This window comes from Ptychodera flava, chromosome 1 (genome assembly GCF_041260155.1).
Source record: "Ptychodera flava strain L36383 chromosome 1, AS_Pfla_20210202, whole genome shotgun sequence".
NCBI lineage: Eukaryota > Metazoa > Hemichordata > Enteropneusta > Ptychoderidae > Ptychodera > Ptychodera flava.
In genome coordinates, this window is record NC_091928.1 from 15,092,429 (window position 1) to 15,120,406 (window position 27,978).

Here is a 27,978-nt window from a genome sequence, read left to right on the forward strand (position 1 = left end):
TAAGGTACTTTTCCATCTTTCGGGTTAAAACCCTGCTCTGCACAGAAGCCACACATTTGTCTTCAAGGCAGAATGTTTGTGATCGTGAAAGTTTTCTCTCTACATGTACAGGCAGAAATTCAAATATTTCCATCGTACAATAGCTTGCATGGTATCAAGAATAAATGCGGCAGTGAGTTAGTAGAGCTGGGGACAATAGCTCACACTTTTGATAATATTTTCATAATTTTTGTCTCTTTAAAGTATGTTGATTTAAGAAGTGTAAGCTTTGTAAAGATAACATATCATGTACATTATGCAATTTTATCAAAAGCAAAGGAGTTTTAGTTTGGACTAAAAATTCAGCGGGCCTTGAAACCCTTTTATCACCAAAGTCAACTTTTTGTCACCTATATTTAATGTACCGAAGTCAAATTTTTTCAGATTTTTGCCAAAAATTTGATGGAAACCTGTAGTCCATGTAATGTGATGTCCATTTGGTCCAAAATAATCAAAACCATTACAGAAAAATTCATAAAAATTGTTAAAATGATGCACTAAAAATTTTGGTAGGAAAATTACAGCACTCAGAGTTAACATGGAGGTAACATGGAGTTAATAACTTATGCACATACAGGCTGTGGTGACAAGTGAAATATGAGGCACTTTGATGTGATTTTGGGGGTTAGACCAAAAAGTGTATTTTACTAACAGAAAAACCCAGCAACACAAAAGCTATTTGGTTTCGAAATAAAACATGAGATATAGAACGCATTGGAAGAAGACTGCATTTAAAGGGTTTATTGTAAGTGGATACGAAATGAGGGGCAACATATGAGAAAAGCATGGCCATGTAGTTTAGTTTTGACATTAGCAATTTTTGTACTTTCAAGTGTAACATCAGCGCTAAATTGTTCCGAACCAAGGGGATTGATAATATTTTGACATAATCTTCAGAAATTTGTACAGTTGGTAGTCATAGATACAGGAATATTCCACAATGAAATACATCAGGAACTCTTGCCGACGATGTCGTAAGAATGTTGCCAAATTGCCAGTCAAAGCACGAGAATACCTCATGCATTGCTTTCATACTCAGTGAGTTATGAGAACATTCCTGTTTCCAATACATCCATTCAAAGTTTATGAAAAGGTACATTTAAGAGCAGTTTAACATTTTATGCGTTGATTCTCTGACCAAGTTATAAATAAAGCATGGGTTTCGTTTTAATTCCATATTCCCAACAGGAAATCAGCGGTTGATGTCGGTGTATTTTCCAAAATGCGAAATGTCAATGCACTGTCACAATTTTCACCGTCATCTTTCCATTGATTTTTTTTGTGATAATGATTTTTTTTTCTCTCATCGATAATTTCCCTCCATTGTTTGTAGAACTGAATAATAAAACGCTAAATGTGGTTTGATCGTATTACTTCTAATGGGACAACAACATCAATATTTTTGTTCCAATTAATTGGTATACCAGCATGGGCAGACTTTGTTGATTTCAGTGCATCCGTGCGGTACTTTTGTTATGCTAATGAAATGCTCCAAAAAAACTAATTAATCTCTCGCCGAAGCTGTCCAATTAGCACAAATGTACCTCAATGGGCCTGGACAGACAATGCAGTGTGTGCTATGTAGGACATTGTTTGTTAGTTTTCCCCGTTGTCTCGATGTGTGTGCTATTCCAGAGATAATGCTCGAAATGTGGCTATGTTTTTGTTGCCGCTTTATGACTTTGAATTTGATCACAATCACAGGTACTCGACAAACACACAGACAGACAGACAGACAGACAAATACACAGACAGCTATATTCAAACAAATGGATATAAACAAACAAAATAGCTAGCCAAATAGGAACAAAAACATTAATTTGATGGGAGTGCAAGGGAAGTATCATGTGACTAATTCCGGAAAGATAGGGATATCAAATGGAACGTGGATGGCATGGTACTGGATAGGGCCTCAGTTATGGGAAAATCTATGGCTTTGAAAGGAGGTGAGCGATACATTGGAAAACAGGAACATTTACGGAAAATGGCATAGGAGATGTGTTTCAAAAAGGAGAGCTTGAGACAGAGGAAAATAGTGAGAAAGAAAGATTATGTAAATGAAAGAATGGACAAAATGGGGGGGACCAAAAATATCTGATATGAATGTATAAAGATAGGTTTCAAATATGTTCTCAGAGAATCTCCTCCTAGGAAAATTTGTTATAAATGGTGTTGAAACAGGATTGGGAATGTAATGGATAGTCATCGTAGGTGGGGGATACAGGAGATGTAATAAATTGACTGGTTGCCATGGAAATCTGTATATTTCTCCTTCAAAGAACTTTAAAGCCGAGATGGTTGTTCTGTGAGTCATGTATAGAGTGTACTGTTACAATGAAATCTGCAACAAATATTTGAAATACATCACTATCTTAGTAACATTGACGATAATCCAAACACATCAGGGTGATGGCAAAGTGAAAAAAGAATTCTTTCGTAATTTACACAATGACCTGTGCATTAATTCCATAAGCCATGTCACATCAAGCAATTAGCTATATCTCCATTGTGACAGCCATTTTTGGCTTGTCCAATATTCCGCCCGACTATAAACCTCAAAGAGAATCCCGAACCCTAACTGCTCGTCTCTATGTGAAAATCCTACTTAGTACAGAATTAGACAGAGCTTAGCTTCAAGACCATGAACACACCAGGTTTTTTGCAAGTGTAATCTTCGGAAAAAGCCTGATTTATCATCCTACTCGTGTGAATTTTGTAAACGTCCATTATTTGGGATTATGATTAATAAAAGCTTGACAATCAGGTGAGCCACCCAGTTATTTAAATAGTTGACCTTTTACCTTTTTTTCAAAAAAAAAACCCTGCGGTAATAAGTGAACTAGCCCAGAGAGTGTGGTCGTAGCTTTCTTGATTTATGCTCATCTTGCAAGTTAAGCATTCGCAGATAAATTTATTGATTATGAAGTCTATGGGCCATGGTTTCAGCAACAGAAATTTATGTGTGCCAAATGTGAAACTTGACCTACGAGAAAAACATTATATCGTTGTGGTGTATGCTTTCAATTGAAAGTGGAGTAGAAGTGAATCGTGACACATATTTTTGATTAATTGTAATGAATTTATGGATAAATTAATAATAGTGGTCAAGTCATAATTGCCTGAAGCAAGGGTCACACAATGTACATCAGTTTTTGTGTATTCATAAAGGGATGTTGTTCACCATGGCATGTACCTTGGTAAGTCAATCAATTACTTCAAAAAAGAAAGCTAATGTTGGTATCTGTTTTGCAAGAGGAAAATTCCTAGCCTGTTTATCCATTGTAAAGACAGGAATAAGGGTGATCATGATAGTGATATAGCCATGATTATGATTGTCATATAGCCATGATCTGAAACTGTGATCATTATGATGATATAGCCATGATCTGAAACTGTGATCATTATGATGATATAGCCATGATCTAAAGCAGTGATCCTGACCATTATATGGCCTTGATCTAAAACAGTGAGCAAACTACAAAGGATGTCTCGGCTAATCAGACTTTCTCATATTGTCTAACAAACAAAAACTTTTTTGTGATTTCTGATGTAAAATGCTGTTTGAAGGCAGCTGGATTTGGCAAGTCTTGATAACCACCACCACCTGAAATTACGGCCTTTTGGTGATATTGAAGGATAGCTCTCGCAAAATTTGTAGTAATGATTCTTTTTTTTGTTGGCTGAGAGGGACAAAATGGTCTAAAAGTTTCAATACCCGAGGGCGCGTTCCATGAACCCCCCTCCTTTCTTTTAGACAGTGCCCTCTAGCAACGACTGTTCCAGTCGTGCAGAAATGGTGAAAAGACAGAACTAAATTTCAGTGGGCGGATGTGATTAGGTCATTAGTGGAGGAAGCTCTTTTATTTTCAAAAAGGGAAAAAAAAAGTAGACAGTTGAAGGTTGAAAAACTGAACAGTGGAAGGAGAAACGACTGTTTATCTTGTATTTTCCGGAATTCATCAAATGTGCATTAGCAATTAATGATGTTTAACAAGGCATCTCAATAGCTTCTCCAGATCTGATGATGAGCAAAAAAGAAATGCAAGCAAATTGGAAGAAAACAATTTGTCATTAATGTTCCGTAATTGATGTAAATCAGATAATTTTTAACTGTACATATTCAGGAGAGTCCTTGCAGTACATGGATTGGAGGATAGATTTCTTCAGATAGTGAAATTCTCCGGAAATTTTGTTTGCTCAGTCTTCACAGCTTTGTTGTATGCCTGACAGAGGAGCATTTAGTTGAGGGATTGTGTCACGGTTCATGAGTTAAGGTCATAGTTCATGAAGCTAGGGTCATGGTTCATGAGTTAAGGTCATGGTTCATGAGTTGAGGTCATGGTTCATGAGTTGAGGTCATGGTTCATGAGATTTTGTCATGGTTCATAGCATTTGGAATATAACACCAGGATACACCAATTGATCAAAAAACATAACTTGATTATTAGAAATGGTGAAACAAATTCTACAATAATAATAATAATAATAATATTGGGTTCTTCTATAGCGCACATATCCACAAGTACATGTGCTCAAGGCGCTTTACAATTATTATTACCCCTGGTCACTGGACCTAATATGATACCACTCAACTCCCTGGGGAGCAAACTACAGCTCACATGTGCAGCCAATAAGCGCAGCAGAGCTAAACACACACATTACAACCACTGTCCTACCAGGTACCCATCACTCCTGGGTGGGGAGGAGCAATGAGGAATAAAGCGCCTTGCTCAAGGACACAACACCATGGCCATGCCGGGGCTCGAACTCACCATCCTGTGATCGTGAGTCCACTGCTCTAGCCACTGGTCCATGATGCCTCCTCGATATCATATCATATGATATCATATTTATACAAATTTAGCAGAAATTTGGGGTAAAATCTCAGGATTTTGGTCAAAAATTAAAATTTTTAAAAATAAACCTGAAAAATAATCATAACTTATTGTCCAGGGGATACTTTCTCGTAGTTTTTACTCAAATGAGCCACCGTACAACAAGGGAAGAACTTTCTGGCGTGTATCAAGTCACTGTTGTTGAAGGCTGTTCTCAACACCATTGTTCCCTCAGATATTCTGTTCACATTGACAAACAGATTCTTCCAAGTCTAGCAAAACTATGAATAAACAAAATAATGTATCAACATAATGTATCAACATTGCCAAGGATGTCGTATGTCACGATTTTTCCGGTCTGAGTTTCTCCATCAAATCACAGTGTGATCTGAAAATATTTCAGCTCATAATTTGAGGGGTTTTATCGTTCAGTGATAAATAAATATATTCTGCCATAAATTGGCTGCAAATGTCTACATTTTATAGAGAACAAGTCTTCAGCAACACATGAAATTACTGATTTGGAAACAAATAGAGAAATGATATATGCAGGCCGAATAAAAAGAATATCAGTAACCTGACCTACTGTATTTTAATCCCACCAGCCCAAGTTATTTTCAAATTTCAAATATAACATGCGAAGCACCCGATATTTTTTACATACTCTGAGTAATAGCAAGCAACAAAATGTTGGTTTCCAACAACCAGTTAACACAGAGGCTTGTTGTGGCAAACACCACTATAATTTTAGTCAAGAGATAGCATGATAGCATAGAAGTATGAAATTATTTGGATGTTTCCAGGAAAAAACACAGCTTGACGTCCAACTGATGTACATTAAGAAAGTGGTTGATATTTGGCCCGCCTGTCTTCACAGTGCAAGATGAACACGTATCAGACGCCGCTGTATTTTTTTTACATGAAATTATCTCTGATCACAGCAGTAAATGGGCCTTGGCAGACAGTGATAAGATCTCTCTCAGAAATGTCAGAAAAATTTTGACTTCTTTGGAAAATGCCAAAAGCAGGGAAAAAACTCGCAAACCATTTCCTTTAATGCTCTATTTTCAGATCCCATGCTGTTGGGGGAGTCTGTGCCCTATAGTTCAATTACAGATGGATTCTTTTGTATAAGTTCCAGACTTAAAATGGTAGATCTGATGTGTTCTATCAGGATGAAGGAAAAAATATGTAAACCATCTCTGTTTTATAAAGGAGATTTACTAAGAGATAGACCACTATGCAAATAATTCAAATGATATTGTCATTTTCAGAACTACTTTCAATACTCCAAACCAGTTCACCCCTGGTTTCTGTTAAACAGGTCCACACTCACCATTGATAGCATTGAATTTTGGGCCAAACCATGACGTTGAAAGGGTGAAAGGTGTTGTCAGTGCAAGGAACTGGACTTTGAATTGATTGGCAGACCAGCAATGAAACTAACATTCAGTTTAGGTACATTTCTGAATTTCAGAGTTCCTTGGGAGTTCCTGGCAGCTTGAAAGTGAGTGTCTAGTGGGGACAGGTGGGAAAAATCTTGTTATTTTTGTCGCCATGTGGGCGTTTGTAATTTCATATTCTCCAGTAATCTGTTCATACATTCAGTAGGTGGGTTTGCTGTTAATCAGGTTCTAAGAAGAGCCTGAAGAACCGAAGCCGGGAAAAAGTTACGCAATTTCCAAATTGATGTATTTGTAAAAAAGCTGCAAGATGGGCATTGCATCATCGGTGCGAAAATCAATAGCTCATTTCAAAATTTCTGGCAATTGCGTCCATCCATTAATTGACAGGGAAAGGTCATGCCAGCGAAGATAGAATTGATTTTTCAGAAAGACATCAAAATGCGCAATGTACACAGTGAATATTGTTATTGATAGTGATGTGGATGGAAAGACTGAATGTTCTTGCTACCATATAAGGTACCAGTGGGTCACCTCTGAAATGCTAAGAGTCAAGGGAAATGTATAGAGTGAAGTGTGTAAGTGAACAAGGTAATGTGGGTTCATTTCATTAGTTTAAGTTAATGAAATTACCCGCATGTCGTTTGAAGCAAGGGTAGCCTTCGGAATTTGCTTGATTTCTGCGGGATATCGCAGACAACCATGGGATATGCAGTAATTGTCCATGACTGTTCACGTTCGGGAAGCGAGGCATCATGGGAAATCCACCTTCTGATGAAGTGGGGCATTGTGGGAAATTACCCAATGCAACGCTGAGAATTTCAGTTGCTATGGTCTTAACCATAGTATTCCACCCCAACGTGGAACTTCTTGGAATTGATTCTGTTGGCAACGTTCAGTGTTTGATCAAACAATCTTTTGGAGGTGATATCAGCCTGTTTTCACTTTCAAACATCAAATGCTATATCCTCAAGCTAGATGTGATATTTATAAATGATGTATGCATATATGTGTGTGGCATAAAATTTAATGAGTTCCAACGGTTTTTCTCTCCAGTTCATTTTCAATCACTGATATGACTGGATGGGAACAAACTTTTGGCGCCGTCAAGACTGCCAAGTTTCTTTTGGAACTCCATGCAAAACATTGAATGCTTGTCAAGCTGTCGGTGACTAAATGTAGTCAACAGAAAATTGAGGAATAGGTGAAAGCACGGAAAGAAGCATGCAATTTTACTTTTACTGAATTGAAATATTCGCAGATAGATGACAAGTTTATTGGCGCTCAAAGGGTTAATGATATATACCGGTGTTGTGCATCCAGAACAAAAGCAGGGAATCGATACGCTTTCAATAACACTCAGCTGTTGCATGCTTTGAAATCGCCTTCCGGCATTGCAAAAAACCTCAAGTTCATACACAGATTTAAACCTCAAGTTCATATTCAGATTTAAAACTTCAAGTTCGTACACAGATTTATAAACTCGAGTTCAAACACAGATTTAAAACCTCAAGTTCAAACACAGACTTCGAGGAAAACAGAAAACAAAACAAATGAAGGTAATAGAGCTGAGATGAAGAAATGTTTTCACATCTCTTCTGAAACTGGCGAATGCTTTTATATATGGTCAGTATACCTATCTCGATGCTTATAAAAAAACTTAAAATTTGTAAAATTCTTGAATATAAACCTAGCAGAATGCCATAATGTTTTGATGTATTTACTGCAGGTAGATTTGTTGTGACTTGAAATCTGTATGTTTTTCAGTAGAAAAATCGAGGTTTGTGTGACTTCAACTCATCAAAGACTGGAGTTCATGAGCGAAACCTTGTTTTCATCTTAGCTACGTATTGTTTATCCGTGATTGTTGATTGACATTTCAGAATGCAAATAAAGCTATTTTTTATTACATATTCATAAAAATATAGCTCAATATGGTAACCGAGGGATTTCCATTTAGTATTTTAAAGAGGTCTACCTCACTATGTACCCATTATGGTGAAAGCATTTTACTAGTTACGTTTGAGCAAATTAAACCTTAAAATTAAAGTTGTCGCTAAAGTTGTTTTCACAGCACAAGTCGTCAAGGTGTGGTGAATAGACAGGCAACAAAGTAAGATAGATGTCAGTGACTGCCGATAGATGAATTCATGGATCACAGTTTTGACACATTTTCAACGGAAACTTCATGAATGTCATGATGTAATGTATCATGCTAGCTTCGATGCCAGTCTTGTCCGTGATTGAAATTAGAGAAACGTTCATCTTTTCTTTGGAGAATTGAAAAGATAGCTGCCGTGAAGATTACCATCAAAGATCTCAGTCGCAAAGTTGTCTGTGACATTGTAAAATTAAAATCTTTATCACTGGGTATTCAGAAAGAGAGAAATTCATTAGATGTAGATTAAATTTCAGCGTGTTGGCAGCGTGACAGGATGCAATGAACACTCACGGCTGAAAGATAAAAAAGGAGTGTTTATGACATGAATCTTCCATGAGGGGGAAAAAAGAGAAGGGAAATGTGGAGTTATTACGTTTTCATCTGTAGGGGTAAATCAGTGTCATGTCTCATATAACCAGTTTAAATTTGTTCCTAAACCTTTTCTGCAGTTAAGGTATAATGCACCTCAAGGACAGATATTTAGAATCTCAAACTTTACAATATATTTTTGGTCAACCACTTGTGGGAGCTCATTTTCAAGCTTGTGAAGTAAATAGAGTTTTCACCAGCTTATTTTTTGCAAAAATCAAAAACGTTATTTTTTCTACAGCGTTAACACAGGGATGGCCATTTTGATTTTCAAATGTTGATTAAGTAATTTGTTTCTGTAGTACCACTTTTGCAGTGAACCCTGAATTTTATTCCTTTTTTTTGAAAGGGAACAGATTAAAATTTCCTTGCAGAAAGTTTAAACCCAAATTTAAGTCTGTCACTTTTGAGATACAAACTATCTTGAAAGGCCAGTAATCCTAACTTTTGATGATTTCTTGACTATTTTTGTTTTGAGCCTCAACCATAATTTCTTGTACTACTCCCCAAAGCGTGTTGATGTGTCAGCTTATCAAATCAGGCTGTAAAGTGTGTTTTTCTTGTTGACGAGTGAATTCTGGTCCAAACTAGAATACTAATATAAACAATAACAGTGCATTTTATATATATAGACACTATGTTGAACAAGGTAAATGGTGGGTGTTTAAACATTCTTTTTGGAGTACAGTATAATAAGAATTTGTGATTGACATGAGAAATAAAAATAATGAAAAAAATCAACAAAAGTTAGCATCACATAGTCCATTTTGTGGGCCATATTATATAATATTTGGTTTACTGTATCTAGGATATAAATCTATGCAATTAAACAGCCAGTTATAATCTAGAACGACCACACACATGAAAATACGGTGCATTTCATGGTAAAGGTATTCTACAGTTTGACTAGGTATGAGATTGTTCAGTATTTCAAGTCACGAACCATTTCTATATTGCATCTCCCTGTTTGCGAGATTTTTAACTGATCGCTTGCCCCCATCCCACCCATGAAAACTGTAACACTGAAAGTATCTCTGCATTAGTAGTGCTTAGATGCAGCCATTTAAAGTATTGCTACATTAGTAGTCGGTAAATGTTCAAAGAATATTCTCAGGGAACTGTGCGTGTTTCTCAGAAAACACTGATATTCCCACTGATCATCTGTTCAGATTCATCATATCCTCAGTTAGACGTCGCGAGCAAGCAATTTGCATTGATAACGTGTGAGAAATAGAGGAATTTTACTTCTGAACGGCCATGTTTGTTAACAATTAACGATTATGTCTTAGTTATTTGCAGTGCAGTAAAGCTGATAAGCTGTCAAAATCGGAGGCAGTTTCATGCGGAAACTAAAATATTTACCGTTTGGTTTTTATGGGTGTAGCGCCGATAGCGTCTCGCGTTCTTCAGATATGGGCACCATTGTGCCACTCAGGTAGTTTTTTACACGCAAAAAGATGGTTTGGGGGCGATGTTGTTATCCACCAGACAGTCGTGATGTCAGTTACGGTTTCCAAAGGTTCAGCACAAATCAAAACGAAGTCAGGGGTAAAATTTAGCTCCAAGTTCGAATCGGGAAAAGAGAGCCTGATGTCGGTTTCAATATTTCAGCCATAAACTATGGATATAAAACAAGTGTTTTATGCAGATACTCTCTCCTTCTGCCCCAAATACCCTTGAATATCTCACGAATTAATGTCTCCAATGGCCAATATTATGCAAATAGGGCAATAAATGAGGTATTTACCGCATAAATGTGAAGAATACAACCAGCAGTCGATTTTTAGAGCTCTGTTTTACAACTGTATCTGGTTGTATTTAAATTTTTCACACACAAGCATTGAAAATTTCAAGATAATCACTTCTATATATGTATATATATAATGTTATAAATTGAGCACATTTAATGAAATTGTAAAATGTTAGAGAATTAATCATATCGAGGTAAGTTTCTTTTCACTGTTGGACATTTTGTATTTGTTGTTCTCAAGTCATTTCTTCCCACCTCTATCATGATGAACAGAAAACTTACCTGTTTTCAGAATTGAGATAGCTACCAAATTTGTCGTCGCCTTAGATATTTCCAGTTGTTTGAAAAATATAATGATGACAACATTTATTTCCATTATTCGATTATTCAGTGTAATAGTATCTTGAAGCAACATACAGATTGGAAATGGCAAGGTCAGTGACTGGGTGAAAGTTCATAGGTCAAACAGCAGAAGGTCACTATGAGCAGTGACCAACTGGAATCAAGTTCAAGTATTTTTATTCAAAACAATGAAGAAACAGTTTGATAACATTTTTCACAGAAATTCATGGCCGCTGTGTTCAACCACCTGTTCATGATGTAATTTCTAGCAGATCTCTTCCCCAGATCTTTTGGGTAAGAATTATACTAGTGCAATTTTGTGCAAGTATTTCTCTGACAAAGCAAGTCATGCCTCTGAACCCAAGCCAACTGTGTTGTTTAAATCTCCACTGCACTTCAAGTAGTTCCATAATCTGATAGACTTTGGCAGCTGTAATAAAGTGAATTATATAATTGCCTCCGCAATAGTTTTTTTTCCCCAGTTCCAGACTGAAGACAATTGATGAAAAGAGGCAGATCTGTGTGCATAAGATAGCTGGAGACATTCAGTTGACTATCAGGTTGCGTGTCTGCCAGCTCACAAAACACTTTACCTGATACATGTGTGTGTATCTAGTAACTTTCCCCGAGACTTGAAACGTAACAAAATATTAATCATAGCTATTCATATGATTGGTATGCCGGTAGAAAAACCTGTTTCCATGGTAACAGCCCCTATAATGTTGTAAAGAACTTGGCCAAGGGAGAGCACATTGTTAAACCGATTCTGTTGAAATATGTGCCCGCATGGGTAGTTGTCATTGTGAACAGTGCCTGCCGAAATTCTGGTTGGCTTTGTGGAAATATAGACAATGATTGCAAAACTGTAGCTGGGAGCCAAATCTTCCATCTTGAAATCTTGTAGATCTTGTTAATGGTATCTGCTTCATAGTTGTTACTCCCTTCCCCCCTCAAAGAAAGTCAACATCCCTAGGGAGGCTAAACAGCCGCTACATCACCATCTTCGAATGCATTGACAAGAAAGTAAGGGAGGTATCATTGTATATTTAGAGGGCATTGGACAGAAAACCCAAAAACTGTTTCTTGACAGGAAGACTTTTTGCAGAATTCAGATATGCATCTTCTGTAATAAAAAATCCTTGTGAGTTTAATATGAGAACACTATCTGGGGGAAATGTACATGAACTGAATGAAAATTGTGTCTAACTGTGTAAAGCCAAAAAAACTTCTCTTACCAAGATGACACCCACCCCCCACCCCCTTTTACCCCCTTCATAAAGTTCAATTTTAGTTAACATTGTCCATTGATAATGACTCACTAATTTGCACACTCAATAATACACATTTCACAAATGAATACAATTATTTACAACATTGAGCGTTAGACGGTCCCCCCTAAGATTTAATGATCCATCCCTATCAGTGTGACATGGTGCATATCAGACTCAGCAGACCATAGTAACCGTGCATGTTGTGTCACTGTGATCTCAATAAACGCCTGTGTACAACAAAAAACTTGATATATTATTAGTTCCAGGTATACAGTTCATCCGTGGTATTTTCCCTGCTATTCCATGCCTGGTTGGTTTCCTTGGCTGTCTGGTAATATCCGGTACATGTACAGGGGATAGGGAATATCCAGGTTATTTTATGTGTAGTTATTTTATCGCATTTCATTATTGCGAAAATTCCATGGAAGTACTAAACTCGAACTAATTTACAAGGATACTCATATTGAAAGCACCAATAGTGAATGGAAAATTTGAAAATCTCCCACATTTTTCAGAATAAAAATTACTTAACAGTGCTACTGGAAGGAAAGGATACCTGACATGGTTACTTAATAAGTAATGCACTGTCCTTATAATTATTAAGTTAAAAATGTTTCAGTGTACAGGGAATTGATCGTATTTCCAAATTGCTCTGTAGAGATCAAAGTTGTTTGTGTGTGAAATGAGCACAAGAGAACATCTCCATTCGGTTTTAATCCATAATATCTTCCGTTTTCAATTCCAATGTTGAGAAAAGAAGGATATATTATCAGAAGTAGGTTTCCTTGACCTCAATTTTTGTAATGCATGTATTTCACGATTTTTTTTCTGGTGAAAATTTTGAAATCTATCGGAAATGAAAAGAGTTGATAAGAAAGGTATGAAAAAATGTAGGAAACATCGCACATGAGTGTGACTGTTCTTTTCACACAGGAAGTTTATGTCAGTGTTGGAGAGAGTAAAATCAGCTTTGCCTTCCTGTAGTATTTGTTCTGCATTCAAAAAAAAAGCTTCAAAGGGACGGAAATTCCAAAATGCATTTATTGTATCGGGCGGGTAACAGCTAATGCGTCATATTTCACCCTGAGAAATGCACAAAAAATGATGAATATCCGAATATGTTTCACTTTCATTGCTGTGAACATCTCATTTACTGCTCAACGAGTTTTTTTGAAGAACAATTAACTTGAGCTACGATCTATATCGAATCATCAATTCCATCAATTTTTAAGAAACAAAATTACCTGAACGTGAATTTTCATAGAAAAAATTTGCTTTTGCCGTTCGTTGATGAAGTGCCATTCTTATCAAAACACAAATTTTATTGATGTCAAGTCGGCCATTCAGCGTGTTGCTTGTTAAATCTTTTGTTGTGTTTCACCAAGGCATTTAATGATTGGCAATTTTAGCTTTTTATTGAACGTGATCATTGATATAGGCAAGCCAGTGTACTTTTTTTCTAGTTTGGATCACAAAAAAATCAACACTGTGTTTCATTCCTTCTGTACTGTTTTGTACTCAAAGCCGGACTATAGAGGGCAGTATATTAACAACGCTGTTCACACAATCTACAGAATTATGTTCAGAGGAAGTGTGATGTGGAAATGCAATGATCCACTCAACTGGGTTAAATGTTTGCTTTTGTCCTAAGATAGTTCAGCATAAACTTTACATGTAAAACAATAAAGCATAGATTGCTCCAAATGAATAGTCCAATATTGTACTTGTTACCTTTTATATGTAATTCCCTTTTACTTTTAACGCTGATGGTTATCAGATAGTCTCAAAAGTGTTTATCTTTACAAGAATGAATAATTGTGGACCACTTCATCAAATGTATTTCACTGATGAAATAAGTCAGAAACTAACAGAGATAGGCGAATTATTAGCTTTACCAATCTACAAACACACTGCGTCATGCAGTCAGTGTGGACATTTTATATCCAGAACACATATCCTTCAAATTGTCCCTAACATTTACATGCCTTATGTCTTCCTCGTGTTCATCTCTTTAGCATTCCCATCAGGGTCTCCCTGAATCACACGTCGCTGACCGGAGTCTTCGCATTTACGTCATCCATTGAGGGGTGAGGTTTAAAGTCACGTGACATTAAGTCGTAACTCAGTCTACTTTGAATGCCTGAATGGCGTAACTATCTTTGTTTTTTTGATGCCGGGGAATTAGCGGGCATTAACCAGAGCCTTGTCCAGACCCCTGCCACCCCTTTTACTTGCGGAATGAACTGATCCATCAATGGTAACGACATGGGTTTCATGCACTGTCTGGGGAGGAATATGGGTGTGTCACTTGAGACACAGTGACTGCATCATAAATTCTTGGATGATAAATTTACAACAGAGACAACGGGACACATCATCATCATCTTCATTAAATATGAATTTTCTTCTACATCAGTAGAAAAATCCAGTCTTGTATTTTCTCTTATTTTCTGTTAATTACCAAAAGACTTTCAGGATGTTAAGAACATTTCCCTTTGTCTTATTTTGTTCTGCAGAATCAAGTGCTACGGGAGCAAATAAAGTCGCGGGTTATAATCGGGGAGGATGGACCTCTACGGAGTTCGTCGGAAACAGCCAGTCAAAGTAGCAACGAGGATGTTATTAGCAGTCAACAATTACATTCAAAGGTAAGTCACTTTATAGGACACTTGGGTGTCTAGCAATATTCCGTTCACTGCTCTCTTCCTTGAATCGGCCATTGAATGGTCAAAGTACAGGGTTAGTTTCTGATCCTTTGCCACATCACATATTGGTAATCCCCACTGTATTCACTCACTCAGAAAAAATCAAAAAATACTCCAACAAAACTAATGGTATATATATATATATATATATATATATATATATATATATATATATATATATATATATATATATATATATATATATATATATATATATATATATATGGGGAGAGAGAATCTGCTTGTGGTCGTGATTGCAATCAAAATTGTGCACACACACACACACACATATATATATATATATATAATATATATATATACCGCACACACTCACACCCCGCTTGTTGTCATGGTGATTGTGATCAGAGTTGTATATGCAAATAACATATTCACTAATCAGCTGGTTATAATTTTAATTGGTTGATTGGCATCTAGTTTCCAAAGTTGATACGCGGGAACAAACAGACATAGAAAGTCAGTCTTGTGTGAAATATGTCTGCAGACAATAATATCAGCAAATTAAACTGACTCAGAAGTAAATGTGGAGAGCTTCATCACCATTTATAGCTGTGTAGTAATCATCTCCTTTTATAAACTGCATTGAGTCTGATCATTGAATTCAAGTCCCTATATGGCAGCACAGCATGTTACAATATGCGTAATATGTTTTTTCAGCGCTCACATGAGGCTACCTTGTAATGAAGTTCATTTTGGGTGACCAGGTTACTATAAAGTTGATGACACTCCCATTGGCGTTTGTACAGAGTTAATACATGCCTGCCTGCCATCTGTCTATCTATCATTATGAATATTATGCTACACTCATGTGTTTCCAGCTTGGTTCACATTTGTAGCATATGGAAATATTATTCTATCTTGTCTGTCTAGACGTAAGTATACTGGGCCTAAACAACAAATTTATAAATCAGCATGATCCTAGGGGGTCTAGTTGCTATGCAAAGCCATTAGAGGCCCCTTAATAACGCCTTATTGTTTTCATTCTAGAGATTGGGCCCAGTGCCTTTCTGGTGTGCCATTTATCTATTTTGGTTTATATATCTTTATGCATACAGTATTTCCATGTCTTACTATGTGCATACAGGCAGGCTGTGCTCTTACATAGTAACAGTTTAAACCAAGTCAAACAGTTTCAAATCGCATTATTACCTTACTTGATTGTTTTGTTACTCAACAGAGATATTCAAATGGTTCAATAGACCCTGATGACGACGTCAACAGGGTTATAGAACTGCAGGAGACGTTAGAGAAACAGAACCATGATTACAATCAAGCCAAGGAAAGACTTGAACAGCTTGCTGCAAGAGTTGTGGAGTTGGAAGATAACTTAATTGGGTCTCAGAAAGACACATCCAAGGCCCAAGAAGCCGCTGCTAAGTACCAAAGAGATCTTAGAGAAGTAAGACAAATGTCTTGAGTTTTTGAAATGTCTAAAGTGTGTAGAGAGGGGATGTAGCTGTATATGTTTTTAGCTCCCATGTGGCATATGTGTGTTTCCCAGTGGGAGCTTATTGGATCTATTGTTGTCCATCATCTGTATGTCTGTACACTTGTACATATATTTGTGTATATGTCTCTTTGCATACATGTAGATATGTGTATGTGTGTCTGTATGTATGTATGTCCATCCATCTCAGTTTCTGGTTTGAAGATGAATCATGGATTACATATTGGAATGTGTTCCAATTAAAATGCAAGTCTCAAAAATATGCAAATTACCTTGAAAAATATGAAAATGGTAAAACTCTTGAACTTGGGGAAAATGGTCAGATTGCCCTTATATGAAATTCTTCCAGTCTGTTTGCCAGTTCTTTGAAATATTTGCAATGCACTATCTAGCTTTTATGTACAGAAACATAATAGATAGATTCCAACTGTTCTGAATGTTTGAGTATATTTTTCAGTATGCATGGCTGTCTGTGCATTGTCAGAAAGAAACCGAGTCTAGACTTGAATTAAAACGTGTAAGTTTCGTGAATTTAATGTGTGAACAGAAGCTGTGAGCATTTGGACATGAAACGGGGTATGTTGTGGGAGTTGAATACTGAGAGAATGAATATACTACAGGGATTCAAAGAGGAAATTGTGATTTATTGCCGCACACATACACACAGATGTGGAAAGAAAGTGCATTCACAGCTGCTGCCAATGTGACGGGAAAGGTAGATGCGAGCACGTTTGGAACTGCGCATGTGTATTTATAAGAGAATTACACAAAACATCGTGAAAACGGAGTGACAAAAGCCGGGAAGAAAGTGAAGTACGAAGTAACCAAGGAATAGTACTCATTTGAAAGGTCAACTTTGAGGGCAGCCTTTTGCCAAGAGAATGGGGAACTTATTTGTGTCCACACCGCCTTCAGAAACAGGAATGGATAGTGTAGGTAGATGGGGCTGTACCAATGCAGTTGTACAGAATGATACATCTCGGCTGAAAGAGAGATTCTGAAGACAATATTCTTTCAAGAGCAGTCGCAAGTTGCCTTCCTCTCAAAATACTAATGCATCATGGCTTTTAAATTTCCATCATGCAAATTTTCGTCTTTTTCCGTCAACAGTCAATGGCTCAGAAGGAAGACATGGAGGAGAGGATAGCTACTCTTGAAAAACGATATCTAAGCTCACAGAGAGAGTCAACCTCAGTCCATGAACTCAACGATAAACTAGAAACTGAATTATCCAATAAAGAAGGCGCCATCAGACAGGTAAGGTGCTAAATGATTTTGATATGCTTCCCCTGAAAATGTTTCTAGTGTTGCATTTTAGATTGCTCATAATACTTTCAGTGTTCAAAATTTAAAATGTCATCAATACAGCAAATATTGTATCATTTTTGCAATGTTGTAGTGTCTCTGATATTGATACAAGTTTGAGAATTTAGCGATAGTCTTAACGAACAGTTAAAAAGAGGAATTTTGCCAGACTGTACAAACAGGTTTCTGTTCTGTTGTCATGTGAAAAGCTACATTCAGATTTTTCTGTATATTTGGATGATATCTAACAGGCGGAGGAAAGATGTCGGAATCTACAAGAAAAATTAGAATTGTCAGAGCAGAAACTGCAACAGTTAGTCCGAAAAGCTGAACAGTTACCGGGAATGGAAGCGGAGTTAGAACAGAGAATGGCAGCTCTTTCGCAAGTAAGTTGTCTTGTTGAGAAATGATATTATCCATCCTACTAAACATCTGGTTTGTTTTTTCTCACAATAACAGCTTTGAATCAGTGTCGAACAAAACCAAAGTATGAAGAGTATTTTTTATGTTGAATGTGTTACAAGGAAATAAATGTGCCCTGTTTAGGAAAAGCAGAGTCTCTGTCAATAGTCTCTGGAATTTTTAAATGTAAGATCATAATGTAAAATGCACTATATATATATACTGTGTAGGGTAATTTACATCGGGAATATGTAAAATATACAACTTAACAGACAGGTTGAGAATGACATTTTCTAAAATAAAAGACCTCTTCCGGTATATGAGGAATAATTTTCCATGTGTTCTGTTCATCAGGCGGAAGAGCGGCAAGGGAATGCTGAAGAAAAACTTAATCAACTTAGGAGTGAATTAGAAGAATGTAAACAAGAACTTGAAAGGGTAAGTGTACTTCCTGGATGAAAACAAAAGAATATCTAAGGTGAACCATAGAGGGCATATCTATGGGAAGATTTTTCTGAAAATTTGTCTCTGACAATACCAGCCGTTGGACATGCTCCATGCTGTTTTGTTAAGAACATGTCCAGACCTAAGGAACGCAAGATGGCAATAGAGGGCAGTATAACAATACAAATGCAGAAAAGTTTTTCAAGTCGACAACCAGTCTTGACTTACTGCAAGGAACAGGTATTTGTTCAAGCTGTGGATTTGTTGTAATTAGAATAAAATTTTGTTTTTTCGCCAGGCGCGGGAGAGGGAAAAAATGAATGAAGAACACAATAAAAGGTTATCAAGTACTGTAGATAAATTATTATCGGAATCAAATGAACGATTACAACTTCATCTCAAAGAAAGAATGGCAGCATTAGAAGACAAAGTAAGTCAAGTTTTTGCATCGTAATAATTAGCATTTCCTGTGACCCAAGATTAGTAAACTCTGAGTCAATTTATAAATTCCTTCAGCCGACTGTACACTACTGCCTGCAGTCAACCATATACTACACTGTGCAGCCTATAAAATTTCCTGACCCAAAGAGAAATTCTATAAAGTGGATGAGATCTCAGACTGGTAATAATAAATAAAAAAAATATATTGAAATCTAGATAATGGCTTTTGAGTGGCTGAAAATAGAACCTCACACAGCCTGAAGCCAAACATGTAGCGAAATCAGCTGGCTGAGCCAGGTCCACAGTGACCTCAAAATCAAGGCAGGGAGAGGGCCACACTGTGTGGACTAACAAGGGACAGTGTGGGAAGAGGTAAAAATCAGAGCTTGCCTAAGGAAGCCTGTGATGGTGAATAAGTACATACATACTCCCTAAGATAACATTGAATTGCACTACAGCTTAACATAGGCCAAGTATTCTTAAGTCTTGCCACAGTGGTCTGACGTTGCTTGTTTTGTAACTGTCACTACAGCTGTTGTGTAGTGTTATGTTCACTTGTTGATGCATACGTCTCTATTTGCCTGCAGAACACTTTAACTCAGGAATTAGATAAGACAAAGAAAAATCTGGACGACACGCAGACAGAGCACAGGAAGTTAATGACAGAATTCACCAAACTCAAAGCGCAATTTGAATCCTTCAAAGAGAGAGTGGAGCAGGAACAGAAAGAAGGAACCAGGTCCAATAGGTGAGTTATCCAGCAATGCAGCTGATCAGAAGAATTATTGTTACAGATTTTGTTGCCAAAAAAAATCAGAAGCTTAGTGAGCTGATATGTGTTGCCCGAAAGGATTAATATCACGTGGTGTGAATCCTGTTTGTCAGCAATTAGTTTATTGGTCACCGAGTTTGAAACATATGTGTCTTTACAAACTGTGCTTTTCCAGTGCTGTCTCCATCATCGATGATTGCAATGTCAGTCGTTAGGAAAAACATTATTCACACAAGGTGTGTTTCTACCACTGAATGACTCAGCTATCCTAAATTACCAACTTTCAAGAAGTAATTTTGTGAGGAAGTGACATTTTCCTTGTGATAAGATTTCCATTTATCTAACATTTGCTTGTTTTTTTCGCAGATAACAAATATGTCATAAAAAAGTGTAAATGCGATTGTATTTATGATTTTCAGACTTTCCTTTTATTGAAGGCATATACAGAAAGAAGTTGATGGTTTAAAAGATGCAAATATACTCTGACTTGCTGCTAAGCAAGATATATAAATGAAAACATTTGCTATTATCATTTTAACAATCTTATCCAATATTCTTTCACCGTCACACAGGAATTCACAAAATTTAGACAGCAATAGGGAGACCAAACAGAAACCACCCTACCCTGTGGATGCAAACGTCACCATAACCACTAGTAGCAGTAGTAGTACTAGTAGTAGTAGCCAGGAACGTAGTAAGACGTCTGTAGATAGCAATAGCTCAACCAATATCAATACTAGTAGTGATAGTAATACGGCTAACAGCAGTGTTATAGTGAAACGCACGCAGAAGGGAAGACTACACGCGCTGAAGGAAGACCCTAGCAAGGTGAGGAATCAGATTTCATGTTGATTTCAGCACCTTGTCTATTTCCAGTGAGTGTTTTCACATGCAGAAATGTTTAATGTCACTTGTAAAGACTGTTGAATGCTTGTACATTTCAATGTTGCTTTGTTACAGCCATGTTTTTGTGTATTGTTCGTATCACTCAATTTCGTTGTTTTTTGTCAAGTTGACAATGTCATGTGGTTACACGTGAGTAGTATTCAAAAGCCATGTCCAAGCTGTTGCATATTGCTTTATATTTGGCTTCACCAGCTCACACTTTTGAACTTTTATTAGGGAAGGGGAATGCAGGCGTGGTTCAAACTTACATTATCACTCAAAGTGAATAAGTGAGAATTAGAGATGGTCCCTAACAATGTTGCAGTATTTTGACGATACAGTATGCATATTGACTGTAGGTGTCTTCAATCAGTAATGGTTACAGCGTGGTTCTCTTTGCTTGTGTATCTGTCAAAATCTTGTTTTCTAAGCTCTTGCATTCTTCCTGGCTTTTGACCCATGAAAAAAATGTGACATTCATTTTAGAGCCCAAATATCAACACTATATCTGTACATGGGCATACTCTGACATCAGTTGACCTTTGATCCCCAACAGGTGCTTACTCTAAATGAAAAAGAGTGGGAGAAAGCGGAGCAAGCCAGCGTGCTAGCCAACGTAGCGCATGCCTTTGAGACGGATAATACTCCATTGCAGTCAGAAGATGAAACAGATTCAGTATTCGGTGCTGTCGACATGCTTTCACCGACCGGTCAAACTGATGCACAAACACTAGCAATAATGTTACAGGAACAATTGGATGCTATCAATAATGAAATTAGGTGAGTTCTGTCAGTTAATGCGTTGCACTCTTTATACCATATATAGGTATGGCAGCCTACACCTTTATGTTTGCAGAAATTTTGGCCCATGTGCCATCTGTGTTCAATTTTCACCACTGTGACGATATTATGCTAAATTATATCATACCAGTATATTGATGGCACAATACTGCAATTTGATTGGTTGATACTGAATTTAAGCTTGCTATATTGGCAATATTTCAGGGTTGGAACAGGCACAAGAAAAATTCCCTCTTTGACGTTTTACGCCAGAATTTCAATTTAATATCATGATATAACAGCAATGAACTATGACCTCAACTCCTAATGAACTATGACCTCGGCAATGGGTGGTACACTACTCGATTATGATCCTTTTATCCAAATCATACCAAGTGGTGATGGGAAAAGAATGAAATCAATGTTGTTTTATATTTTTTAATCACACTGTAAAGGAAAAGTCTACATACAGTTACACTTTAATTAATATGGTACACTTTAAGTAATTTGTGACATGCACTTTGAATAATTCCAAGGGCTCACAAAAGATTATGTTCTCACTGTGTAATATTTATGTTGTTACACTTTACATACATTGTGGCATATTTTATGATCCTAGGACTTCCTCAGTGTAACCAATTGTGAACTTTTACATTGACCAATGTTGATTTCACTGCTTTCTCGTTAATACTTTCGTCTCATTTGAATGAAAAAGGGTAGTACGAGCTGTTATTCTACACTTAATACCCAAATGGGTAGTGCAATTTTAATAATTTTATTTTTTTTATTTGTGTATTCAAGCTCCATGTTTACTATTTCTTATAATTTTTCATAAAATCTGGCAGGCTTATACAAGAAGAAAAAGAAACGACAGAGAGACGAGAGGAAGAAATTGAAAGCTGTGTGGGAAGTGCCAGTGGTAGTCTGGACAACGTTGGTCTCTTCGGATCAACACGAAGACGCCCCGGCAACACGTGGTCGGGGGACCTGTCCATGGCGCGGTCGCTTCCGGGCAGCATCGCTGGCTCGCTAGACCACGACAAACCCTCCCCACCAGTGAGTGGCCGCTCTACTCCCAAACTTACTCGTAGTGACAGAGTCGGTGGGCTAGCACACCATAGTCAAAGTCAACCGCATATTGCCACTGGATCTTTACCAAACTATTACAGTCATTCGGCTGTGACTTCAAACCAGGTACGCTGTTGCTTTGCCCCATGCATCACTAACCAATCCTCCAGTCATCCTGACCTGCCTGCCGGAATGCTATTCCTATCCTTACTTACAAAAACCCTCGGAATGCCTAACAATCAGTCTTTCCGTATTTTTTTCTCAGCCTTTGGTTTTCCTGACATTTTTTTCCACTAACATATTTATAAACTAACATAAAAAAAAAGCCAGCCCCCTCCATGCTTACGATATCAGTGTATATTCTGTAAACCATCAATCAACCCAAAACCCTGTATTGTTATCAAGATCTGCACTAATTACATAATCACTGTTTTATATTTTTGCTTATGTAAAATATTGATTGAATGTAAGTTTATGCAGATATTTATTACTGTTTTTAAGTTCTAAAGCAACTTTCTTGGCATAATTTTGCTTTTAAAAGCCTCTTGTATTTTTCACAAAAATTAAGTGCTTTTTTGAATGCAGTAAACTTTTAGTATTTGTTATCGACACTTGTTGAATGCTCGTTGTACACTATTAGACAACTTTTGCATATGTACGACTCGCTGCTGTCTATCACAGCGACTGCTCAGTCGCAGCTGCAGCATTTTCACATAAAAATTCATACCACCATAAGATATGGCAACTGCTTCACTTTGAGTTTTCACATGTTTTATTTTGAATCTTCACATTGCGGAATTTTTACAGCCACAGCACAGTAAAGCTCTTCTACACTTATCATCTCTTTTGAGATGCCGATTTTATTGCATTCGACCAAAACTGAGTCCAGAAAATTTGTTTCTCTCATTTCTTAAAATAATTTCAATTGATATCATTTCAGTGCTAATATAATGTACAGTTTACCCAATGTGATCCTGATTCGTAAAAATCAATTTTATCTTCTGTGAAAATGTCAAAAGCTTCATCAGATGTCTTTCATGAGGCTGTGAAAAAAAATCATAGGAACAGATATCCATACCAAAAACAAACTTTAAAATCTTTTTAACCAGCATAATTCAAATTCCATTAAGCAATTTTAAAGCAATGCTTTGAGCATTAAAGTCAATTTTTGTTCTCTCTTTAAAATAAAACCCAGTCAATTTGTTTCCGAGTTTTGCTAAAATTTTGATAAAAACTTTAGGCAATGAAATGTGATGTCCATTTGGTCCAAAATTATCAAAAACATTGCAAAGAGATTCATACCGATTTGTCAAATGTTGCACTCAAATTTGGGTGGGAAAAAAATAAAGCACTCATAGGGTTAACCGTACTTCAGAAATCTTGACAATTATACAGAGTTTGTACTGAAAGAGAGACCATTTATTAGGTGGAAGGTTGTATTAGTTAAGGCAGGCTACACCGTGCATGAACATTAGGTTTAGTATTTTTGCAGCAATCTATGCATTTGCCATCCACATGCACTTACACACACTGCAATTTTTAGAGTGTCACCTATATCTGGTCAGAATTAGTCTGCATGCTTCACACGATCACAAATATAATTGCCTGTCAATTTTTTTGTTTTGGTTTAAAAAAAAATCATTTTAAATTATTATTTTTGCCATTTGTAGTTGTAGCTGTATAATAGCACAGTCACAGTATCCTATGTTCATCAGTTTTCCATTGACCATTTTCACATTCGGAGTACCTCGTTCCCATCCAAACTGTCAACTCCAGGCTGATTCAACCTGCTCTTTGTCATATGCAAATCATTTGCATCAAAAATTTACATATTCATGTCATCTCATGCATATTCATGAATGCTAACATTTTTTTTAATGCCCTCCCTCCCCTATCATTGGCAACAGTAAAATTTGACCAACCATGTACAGAAAAATACTTGCTCAAACATTGGTAAATTCAGGAATTTTTTCAGTTCCCCCCTCAATTCATAAATGATGGAATAACCACTTTGTTAGGTTATTCTATTATTGAAAAAGAGGGGATGACTGGCCTAGGAAAACGCTATAATGTTGAAAACCAACAATGATTTTGGTGTTTCTTCAAAACATACAATTCTTGACCAAAAATACCCCTGCATCCGGAGTCTCCCAACCCATTCCCAGCATGGAAATATCTGGAATGCAATCATTTTTTTCTCATTAAAAAAACGGAAGCAACAAAAGTTCATCGCATCCGGCTTCCATTCCTCATTGCATGAAAAAGAAAATTACAACCATCAAAAAAAAGACAAAGCAAAAAAAAACAACAGAGAAATAAAAAAATGTTTGGTAGACAGATCTGGCTAAAGCAGTTATATATATTCTTATTTCTTCTTATTGCTTTCCCCAATAGTTGGATTTTATTGACCGATATTTGTCCCGCTCTGATAACCAACTTCACGGTTTCCAGGTATAGCCCAAATATCCTATCACTATAACGTCTATAATTATGCATATATCTATATATATATATCTATATATATATTTTACATATATACATCTTACATGTATCGCTGTCTATACTTTCTCTATACTGGTATAATAACACTTCTCTCCTTTTGTGTCTGGGGCTCTTTATTTCAAAAACTTGTGAAAATACCTTTTGCTTTTTCCTTGGTGTGTTGGGTTACCAACTCTCATCGGGGGGTTTTTGTCTTCTTTTTTTCACAACTCATGGTGCTTGTGTCATTTGATGTCAGTTGCACTGTTTTATATTTGTTGCACATCTTTCTGCTAACCTGCTTAACCCTACGTGTCTGGAATCTTGGAATGATCCATAGTGTTAGTATTGGTTCTGTATGGTGGGTTATTCCAATTTTCAAAGATTCTAGGGATTAGGAGGGGTTAACAAAACATATTTTCCATTCTTGACCGCCAGACATAGACATGGCACAGTATAAAGAGAGCTTTAGTGTGAAAAAAATTTGAAACATTTTCAACTATCTCAGAATCAGCCAAGTAGGTCAAAGTTCAACTCAGGGAAGAGGTCAAAGGTTGTAACCTACATCAAGTTTCATATCAACACATATCAGTTCAAGCTGCAATATATATATATATATATATATATATATATTATATATATATATATATATATATATATCAATATATATATATATATATATATATATATATATATATTATATATATATATATATATATATATATTTCTTTTGCTGTCAACAATTCTCCACCATGGGGCAAATATCCTTGGGCATCCTCTGAAATGAGGCAGCCATCTTGAATGCAACATCAAAACACATTTAGTGACTATATCAAAATGTAAGTCAATGACCAACCACTCAGGTGGAGAATGTTTTGTTGTCAGCAAACGATCTCACAGCGTGAAGGAAAAGGTGATTTTCACAAGTTTTACTGACTTGCATAGTGCTATCATTGTGGTGATGGTTCAATGTGGTGATTTCTAAATGGTGGTTTTTTCCATTCTATCTGAGTTCTAATTTTGTTTTATCTGAGAGAGCATGCTAACCACAAAAAAAAAAGAAATCAAGTAGGTACCATTAACATATTTGTGAACGGTGACTTTTAGTGACATCGTGCGGCTGACTGACTAATTCGTACTAGGTATGGGAACAGGATGTTGCTAATGGCAGATTTGATCTTCGACCTTTGACTCCAGGGTCATATGCAAATGCACAGCAAGACTCCAAGATGACACTACTTCAAATTTCGGGTGAAAATTCCTAAAATTACATCGATAAAAGCTTCCAAATCACAATAACATTTTTTTACAGTAGTTTTGACTGATGTTTGCCACAATGGGCACCAAAATATGTGAAAATATTGTAATTATTGTACAAGAGTTTTGCATATTGTTCTGGAAGATCGGACAAACCTGCTGTTACAGAAACCTATTGATAGAGACATAGTGTAAAATATGGTGGAATGGTGACACTTTTTTTAAGTTACTAATATTACTAACTCTTCATCCTCTCTGAGTTCCTTTTGGAGACCAAAAAAATCAATTCACTGTGTGTCGTTACAGCCGCCCTCACTACGTGAGGATAACCGTGAAGAAAACCGATCAATACGGTGCGAGTCCAGCCCACCATCGCTGCGATCTACCAGAATAGAGAGAGTCACTACGTCGATTGCTAGCAGTGCTAGTGACGAGCAAAAACGGTAGGTAAAGATTGCAAGACGTTTTTGCTTTCAGCCACATGAAAGATACTTCCTATGACAGGACATGACTTTACCGCTCAGGAATAAAAAAAGACAGACGTCTGCTGTGTTCTTTTGCTGCTAAACAAACATTAGTTGATATGATAGCAATAAATATAAAAATACATATCTAATGCTCAGTTACCCAAAATATGTTAATGACTAATTAATAATGCAGGGTTAACTCTTGGCAAAATGCTTGGTATAAGTTCACTTTACTTGGACGTATCCGGAACACCACATTACTTGTAGTTTACATGCGATGTATACCTTTGCATATGGAACATATCAGTACGTTGATATACATAATATGTACCTGTGCAGAAGAAGAGTAAGCATAACACAGATCTTTACAAACAAAGTGTACTCTACTAGTACATTTTATTTGTATACATTGTGTATACTTAATGTATATGATAAATTTGCATAATCACTATATGTGTAAATATTGTCATATATCGAGCATTTTGCCTTGTGGATGATATCCATGCATTGGAGATGGTGCCCTCTTTAAGATTGTCAGCTTTGAGGTTAAAGGTCATGTTCTACCTGTGCTCTCTGCAGGGGGTCGCTAGACAGCTCCCAGAGCACGCCCAGCCCACACAGCAGCACAAACAGCAGCCAAGACTCTCTCCACAGACAGCAGCAGCAGCATCACCAACAGCAACAGCTGCAGCTGCAGCAGCAGCAGAAAAAACGCCAGGGCTTCAAAGGGTCGCTAGGTAGGTTATTTGGTAAGAAAGAGAAGAGCAAAGAAAGCGGCAGAGACGGAAGCAGAGACAATTTACCAGGTATGTGCCTCAGCTGGGATATGAATATTCATGACATGCAAATGTGCTGTATGAATATTCAGAGAGAAATGATATGCAGTCTAGTTTACCTGTGTGTTTGCTGCAGGAGAATCGTAACCCATAATGCACTGCAACATAACATAAAGCTTCTTATTTCATGCCTCACTGATATTTTACTTGTTAACATCTTAAGAAGAGTAGTTACTTTCCAAGTATAACTCAAAAAAGCCTTTAATTGAATTAATTTCTTTTCAGAAACTATCTTATTTCTTTGTAAATTAATGACCTTTGACCTTATTGCAGAAGTTGCTGCCATCCTTCTATATCCTGATATCCCATAATAAGCTAATATTCCAACTTTCTCCTCTACTTCCCTTTCCTGTAGTCATTTACTTTTCCCCTTGAACTTTAAGCCAGGTCCATAAATTCTCCTCTCCCACAACCAAACCATCCGTGTCTTTCTCATTCAAAAATCTGCACCAACCACACAGGAACTAGAAAAGATAATTAAAGAAAGAATCATTATTGTA

At 36.7% G+C, this 27,978-nt stretch overlaps 1 protein-coding gene across 7 annotated transcripts in view; it reads left to right on the plus strand.

The window, feature by feature from the left end:
- Nucleotides 1-27,978, plus strand: part of LOC139130957 (liprin-alpha-1-like) — a 197,807-nt gene that overhangs the window by 158,595 nt on the left and 11,234 nt on the right. For 3 of the 7 annotated variants that reach the window (XM_070696815.1, XM_070696869.1, XM_070696843.1), the window contains exons 5-17: nucleotides 14,687-14,818; nucleotides 16,071-16,292; nucleotides 17,451-17,597; nucleotides 17,897-18,031; nucleotides 18,402-18,485; nucleotides 18,790-18,921; nucleotides 19,520-19,680; nucleotides 20,277-20,532; nucleotides 21,146-21,369; nucleotides 22,215-22,563; nucleotides 24,832-24,888; nucleotides 26,482-26,618; nucleotides 27,222-27,448. In XM_070696815.1, coding sequence (XP_070552916.1) covers nucleotides 14,687-14,818; nucleotides 16,071-16,292; nucleotides 17,451-17,597; nucleotides 17,897-18,031; nucleotides 18,402-18,485; nucleotides 18,790-18,921; nucleotides 19,520-19,680; nucleotides 20,277-20,532; nucleotides 21,146-21,369; nucleotides 22,215-22,563; nucleotides 24,832-24,888; nucleotides 26,482-26,618; nucleotides 27,222-27,448 — 2,263 coding nt within the window. The remainder of the gene's footprint in view (nucleotides 1-14,686; nucleotides 14,819-16,070; nucleotides 16,293-17,450; nucleotides 17,598-17,896; nucleotides 18,032-18,401; nucleotides 18,486-18,789; nucleotides 18,922-19,519; nucleotides 19,681-20,276; nucleotides 20,533-21,145; nucleotides 21,370-22,214; nucleotides 22,564-24,831; nucleotides 24,889-26,481; nucleotides 26,619-27,221; nucleotides 27,449-27,978) is intronic. The other 4 variants (XM_070696850.1, XM_070696833.1, XM_070696824.1 and 1 more) reach the window with 4 other exon arrangements.